At 33.9% G+C, this 7,292-nt stretch overlaps 2 protein-coding genes across 2 annotated transcripts; one reads left to right on the top strand and one right to left on the bottom strand.

Moving 5' to 3' along the window:
• The first annotated feature begins 27 nt into the window (after positions 1-27).
• On the top strand, positions 28-6,027 carry LOC144840839 (phospholipase ABHD3-like). The gene is made up of 9 exons (XM_078696878.1): positions 28-190; positions 554-714; positions 1,075-1,196; positions 2,097-2,203; positions 2,508-2,620; positions 3,592-3,765; positions 3,957-4,011; positions 4,399-4,564; positions 4,968-6,027. Exons 1-9 carry the CDS (start codon positions 74-76, stop codon positions 5,150-5,152), a joined length of 1,200 nt encoding a protein of 399 aa, XP_078553004.1. The 5' UTR covers positions 28-73; the 3' UTR covers positions 5,153-6,027.
• On the bottom strand, positions 5,887-7,291 carry LOC144840842 (gem-associated protein 7-like). The gene is made up of 2 exons (XM_078696881.1): positions 7,215-7,291; positions 5,887-6,638 (listed from the first exon to the last, which is right to left on the bottom strand). Exon 2 carries the CDS (start codon positions 6,624-6,626, stop codon positions 6,357-6,359), a length of 270 nt encoding a protein of 89 aa, XP_078553007.1. The 5' UTR covers positions 6,627-6,638; positions 7,215-7,291; the 3' UTR covers positions 5,887-6,356.
• Position 7,292: the final 1 nt, after the last annotated feature.

Here is a 7,292-nt window from a genome sequence, read left to right as displayed (position 1 = left end):
AGTTCTAACAACACACAGATTTTGTTGGTTAGCTTTTTCTAGTAGGCCGCCAAGCCTAGGCTTTGCTATTGTTATGGATTCTAGCAATAAAAATGGAACATTTTCAAGGATTGCACAATGGACATGTTTATCAATAGCTATTTTATCAAGTGGTGCATACGCAATTTATTATAAATTTAGAGTAGTGAAGGTAAGTTTGTCTCAAAACAAATCTAGGCCTAGCTAGGGCGCGGGCAGCTAGGCCTAGCCTAGTAGATAGGCCCGGCCACAGACAGACAGGCAGCACACGCCGACCCACCGCACACAACAGGCAGGCAGGTTACACCTTAAGTAACCTTTCTGGACTAGGCTAGGCCTAGTACGTAGGGCCGTACGTAGGAGGGCCTAGGCCTATACCATTATTATGATAGGGGTGTGGCGTGGGTATTATGTTTTATTAAAATTATTCACAGTTAATTTATTCATTATTATCTTCTCTATCGTAATGAATTCTAGAAAACAAAAATACTGTATTAATATTATTTATTATTATTAATAATTTTGTGAATTTCAGAAACCAGGAATTTATACCAGCCCTCAATTTCGACAGTTCTTGCTTTCTCATTGTTCAAGCTTGAACAAGGAGTATTGGCCAACAGCATGGTGCGTTGGAGGTCGTCTACAAACCATAGCACGTGTCCTTTTTCAGTCAAGACCACAACAGCCATACAGAGTGTAAGTTTATGAGTGCTATGGTACTATATCTGTATTTAAATAAAAAAGGAAATCCGCATCAAGGAGCAGTTGAAGACAATTTTTTATCTATAAAACATATATTTTAATGCATTGTTTAAAAACGTGAGTATATAGGGCCTATGTATTTTTGTAATAATTGGAATACAATTTCTATAAATGAATTTAGACCTTTTACCATTTTAACACATTCTTATTAATGGTGTCAACTTAGTTGTAAGAAGTAATGAAAAAAAGGGGGGAGGGAAAAGAGTGGAAGTAATAATGAAAACAAAAAAATATTTACACAGCAATTAATTGTCATTGGTGAAAATTTATAGATATTAATGTTTGTTTTTGCAGAGAGTTGGTACCAACCCCAGATGGAGGCGAGTTTAGCCTACACTGGGTAGACAATGAAGCACATGGTAACCAGTACCACAAGAAAACCAGACCAACCGTCATCATTCTTCCAGGCCTAACAGGTATTTCACGTTTACGTAATGACTGGCTCAATTAAGTAAGCATTGATACAGTGTGAGTGTCAAAGCGGAACCGTAATACCTTGCCATTACATCAGCACGGGTTCTAGCCTCACTCGCTGCATGGTTCTGGTGGTAGAAGAAGTCATCTCGGATAAGGACTATAAACCGTAGTTCCAGTGTATACATCTGGCTCATGTGCACTTTAAAGATGTATTGTCCCCAAAAAACATGAAAAATGAAGATTAATTAAATCAGACTTTGAATATGTTATTTTGTAGTTTTAATAATGTTAATCACTTCAGTAGAAAAAAAACGAAAAAAAATAATGTTTTCACTTATAAAATGACAAAATAAATGGTTAAATTCAACCAAAAACCCATTGGCTGGCAGCCAATTTGACCATTTTTTGCTTTAAATTACAGTTTTTTCAGGTAAATACATTTTTTTTTCAATCCAATTTTTGGTGAAAGTGGATAACTATTATGTTACATTAAAATGGCATATTCAACAAAAATTTTGTTAAGAATTATTTTTTCAGGGGGACAATACATCTTTAAAGAACCTAGTACATTTTTTGAGACAAATAGGGGGTTACCCCGGTGTACTAGTAATCACACAGCCACTGTCACACGTAGACAGTTATCATAACTCATCATGAGGGCCCCTTGATTGTCAGCATATGTTGTTTAGGGTCACCCTCTATAAATAAGGTTGAACAAATAAAAATACTTACAGGAAGCTAAATTGCTTGAATGCATCAACTCCTTTAATTTGGTTGTTTGGTCATTTTGTCTGCCTTCCCTACCCTCTTTTAAAAAATCAATATACTCCTGTTTTTAATGTTATAAATTTATAAGACATTTATACAATTGTATTTTTATATTATATTTCTGTTGTTAGGCTACAGTCGATGTGGGTATGTTTTACATATGGTGGACTCAGTCGTTAAGCTTGGATATAGAGCTGTTGTATTTCATAATAGGGGTTTAGGTGGTGCAAAATTAAAGGTAAGATATTTAGATTGATATGAACACATAGATATTAATTTTACTATAGCACATAATCTGTACTGTAGTGAAAATAGCAAACATTGATTTTCAGGAAAATTGAATATTGTTCAGGTTACAAAAGCTTATTATATTAAAATCTGACTTACCTGTAGTATCTTCCATATGAGATATTAAATAGCATGCCATCTGTATTCTTTTAACATGGACTAAAATATCAAGTAGTGAGCCATCTCTCTCTGAACATAGTTTTTTCCGATATATTTTGCCAAGTACTTCACTCAGTTTCTGTTGTCCGCTTTAGACACCATATACATTTTCTGCGGCGTATACAGAAGATTTCAATATAGCTGTGAAACGTGTGAAGGAACATCTACCCGAAGCACCTCTGATGGCTGCTGGAACTTCACTCGGAGGGTTAGTATCATGGATGCATTCCTTATGTTGTACCCTCTTAAGCTCTGTCTACACTATCAAACTAGTTTGACAAAAAAGTGTGATATGCCCAAATATGGTAGTGATATGCTAAAAAATGGTAGTGATATGCTAAAAAATGGTAGTGATATGCTAAAAAATGGTAGTGATATGCTAAAAAATGGTAGTGATATGCTAAAAAATGGTAGTGATATGCTAAAAAATGGTATTGATATGCTAAAAAATGGTATTGATATGCTAAAAAATGGTATTATGCTAAAAAATGGTATTGATATGCTAAAAAATGGTAGGGATATGCTAAAAAATGGTAGGGATATGCTAAAAAATGGTATTGATATGCTAAAAAATGGTAGTGATATGCTAAAAAATTGTTGTGATAGGACATCATTATGTCCATATAGGCACATCACATTTTGTTGTCACCATAAAGTTTGATAGTGCAGACAGAGCTTAAAACATGAACCAAACTTTATATGTAATGCACTTATTAGTCTGGTTCTAGACAGCGATTTGGCTTAATTTTTGTTAAATAAAAACATTTCGGCACACATGGCGTGTCATAACTAACAGTATACTTGAGCTGGATAGTTTCGGAGAAACAATTTAAATGCCTGCTAGGAGTGTTGTATGTTACAGACAGTAACTGCTAAAGTTGATTATCTTAAACTGTGTCTACACTATGTGACAACAAAATGTGATGTGCCCATAATGGACATGATGTCATATCACTACCATATTTGGGCATATCACTACTATATTTGGACACATCAAACTTTTTTTGTCAAACTAGTTTTATAGTGTAGACAGGGCTTTAGAATAGTTAATTGATAATTTCTATGTGTAAAGCGCCTAACATATTGCCTTAGGTGCTATAAGACTACCTTTTTTTATTAAAGTGGTCTTGTTTTATTCTAATTTATTCTTCATTTAAATAACTGTTTTCTTTTAACTAGAATGATTTTATTCAACTACCTTGCCAAGCACGGTGAACAAACACAATTAAATGCAGCGTTTACCGTCTCAACACCTTGGAACGTGTTTGAATCTACAAAAAATATCGAACGACCAATCAATCGTATACTACTAAACTCTCACTTGGCACGTAATCTGCGCAAGGGGGTGAAAGAGTAAGTGATTTATCTTATGTTTCTTCAATTCTGTATAATATACTGTGTATACAGTAGATTAACCACAGTACAGTTATAATTAATGTACATCCAATTGATATTAATTAACAATTTTGAAACTGCTGTCTTAAAATTGAGGTAGATAATGCATTTGTAATTTACATACTGCGTTATCACTTTTTTTTTTCTAGTCATATCTCAATGTTTGAAAAACATTATGATCCAGAAATTTCATTAGCATTAAAGGTAATGATGATTTAATTACTATTTTATCTTGTCAAAGGGAATGGTATTAAATGGGGCTGAAGTTGAGCACTTTTTAAAAGTGACTATTGGCATGGTCAACCATGCATATAGTGTAAAGTTTTCTATTGGCAGTTTCAATTGTGTGTCTAGTATAAATTTGTCTATTGGCATGGTCAATTGTGTGGCTACATACATGCCATCTATCGACTATCAGCACAGTCAGTTTTGTCTAGAAAACTTTCATTTGCAAGCTGACCATGCCGATAGCCTGTTTGTGAATGTGGATCATCTCCCAAAATAATTCCTAGAATAAGGCTTTCCAATTGTGTGTTAGTGAGAGGGTTGTGACTCTGTTTCTGTTATTTTATTTTGTTGGTTTCTTTTCAGGCTAACACTATAAGAGAGTTTGACAGTAAATTTACAACCAAGGTGTTTGGCTATGAGGATGTTAATCAGTACTATGAAGATGCTTGTCTACACACCAAGGTCCAGGATGTTAAGATCCCAACCGTCTGTCTAAATGCTGGTGATGACCCTATCTCACCCATGCATGGTAGGTTTATTTAAAGGTCACAATTCTCACCACTCTGGTCAGACCTGCCTGCCACTCAGGATTTCCAACCAGCACAAATAGACTCCTGATTGGCTCCATATATAGTCCTTATCCGGAACTAAGAGCAAGTCAGTCTCAAACCCTTGCCGATATTGTTTAGATACGGTAAACGGTGCCCCTGCCTTAACCGCTCGGTAATTTGACTTTATAAAGTCATTAGAGATATATACTAAACTTAACCCCATCTCATTGGCATATTATAATCAGCCGTTTATAAAATCGCAATCTTTCTTAATGACCAAACGATTCACATGTAGAAAAATTGAAGATGAGCTACACTGAAGATTTTAATTATAGTATAAATTTAATGTATTAAATTTGTGGATTTTTTTTTTCATTCTAGCCCTTCCAATTTCTGCTACAGCACAACAAGGCAATGTTGCCTTAGTTGTTACACACTATGGCGGTCACCTTGGTTTTCTGAACAGCTTTTGGCCTAGAGGTAAAACGTTATGGCATACAATATTTTCAGAAGTGGTAGATGCATTCTTTCAAAGAGGAATTGTTGAGTTTAGGAGAAATCGGTGACATTTTCTATGTAAAGTATCAAATTTTATCAAAAATATAATAAGTCCAAAATATGAAAAATGTTGGGAAGGAATTAGTTTATAAAGTATTTATTAAAGACTTGCCTAAAATGTTGACTATAATCAATTTTGCAATCAAATTTGTCATCAAAAAATGTGCTATTCGTTTTGATAATTATTGATTTAAACCAAAATATAGGACACCATTAGGACCTTAAATTTGTACATTTAACGTGTTATATTTAGATTAATATGCAGTACATTGAATGAACATTACAAACAGCATTGTGCTCAATACTATAGTACTACTAACCTGGTTGTTGCATCCTTTAGTCCATAGTATGTAACATAGAGGTTTCACTTAGTATAGTGATGATTGTCATAGAATTAGCATGTAAAGTCTGAGCGATTTTTATTACTGGAGTGTAGCAATAATGCATGTCAGGACAGATATACTAGTTAGGTAGATTAGTTTACTTTATTGTAGTTTAAATGAATTGTAATAGAATAGATCAGATGGTATACTAAATTGAAAAAGAATGCACTATGGATGTACTACATCATGCTGAAAAGGCCTGGGATGAATTTCGTTAAATAGTGCGTACTATTGCACGCCATGTGACCCACAATAATCCAATCAAATGACAGAAATTTATTTAGGCGTTATATAATATTGATTATTGGATTTGTTGCAATACAATTTATTTTTCTTTTGGAATAAGACAAGACATAAAATGCAAGCTATTGTTTAATTTTATTTCAAGATTATCATCAACATTATTCATACAAAACATTGATTGTAAAGATAATTCTAATGTACCGGTACAGTACACTATTGTTTAGTACTGTTCAATGTCAATAAAACAGTGCAGTTATTATGAGTTTCTTGTTTCTCCTTTGGTACACCAAAGTAGTGAGTTTCTTTTTCTTGACATACAATGACATCGCCTAAACACGTCTCCCATCTACACATTACGTAAGTAAGTCAATGTGTTTCCATTTTATCATGTACTAAGATTTATGCTTCGTCGTTCTGTTAAACAACCAGCTACTTGGCCGATTCCTGGTGCTGTTCTAAGTAACCTTCCATGATACAGGTACCATATGTGATAAACATGGTATGCTGTATTGAGAAATTTACCATGATATTGTTATACTGTACATGTGGAGATACAGCAACCCTGAGAATTTACATCTGAAAGTGTTCAATCAAGTTTATCCATCTGAAATTCACAAGATAGAATATCTGTACATCTTAACAAGGCTTCTGATTGGACACCAATTGGTGTTTTCAATTCTGACACATGGAAGTTTAAAATATCCTTGTCACTGCCCTTAAACACGCCGGACACAACTGTGCCTCCATGAAGTGAGAAATCTACATTTTTCTTATTCATTCCAACAATTACTTCAAGAAAACGTCTACGAAGAAACGATCTGCTGTCTTGCTCTTCAATCGCAGCTGGAGGATCCATAATTTAATTGGTCTTAAAAATAAAAACAAGGTAAAAAAAAAATAAGGTTCAAAATTTAAACATAACTTTATAATATAATATGCAAAGATTTTTTTATGAATACGTTTATGTTTCATTTTAGTTTGAGGAACTGGTGCACAATTTAAAATTTCTATTACTCAACGATCGGGTCCATATTTTGTGTACATTTATTTGTGAATACAGTAATTTAATACAATACATACATAACCGAAAGTGTTAAAGTAACTTTTAAATCAAAACGCAAATTACTGAGTGTAAACAATTTCAGGTAATTATTTATAAATAATCATTTAAATAATTGACCTTCAACAATTTTACTTCCGATAAACTTCAATACTTCCAGCGTTTATCCATACCACTTCCTCAGCCTGCCCTTCCCCCTAGGCCTAGCTTTCTATGCCAGGGCCAGGCCCGGGCCTACTGGGATACTGTACACTACTAGCTAGAGAGAACTGAACTGGGTCTAGGCCTAGCATAATCTAGCCAGGCCTAGCATCAATCTAATTATCAAGAAGTATGTCTTGTCTAGTAATATAACTAGTATGCTATAATATATATATGACTAACATTTTTTTAATACGGCGAAAAAGAAAAATAAATGTTGTTTACAAAAGACGTATATCGACGACGTGCAAGCATACAGAA

This window comes from Antedon bifida, chromosome 4 (assembly GCF_963402885.1).
Source record: "Antedon bifida chromosome 4, ecAntBifi1.1, whole genome shotgun sequence".
Lineage (NCBI taxonomy): Eukaryota > Metazoa > Echinodermata > Crinoidea > Comatulida > Antedonidae > Antedon > Antedon bifida.
The sequence above is the reverse complement of the archived record's forward strand: the minus strand, read 5'-3'. Positions and strand labels throughout refer to the sequence as shown.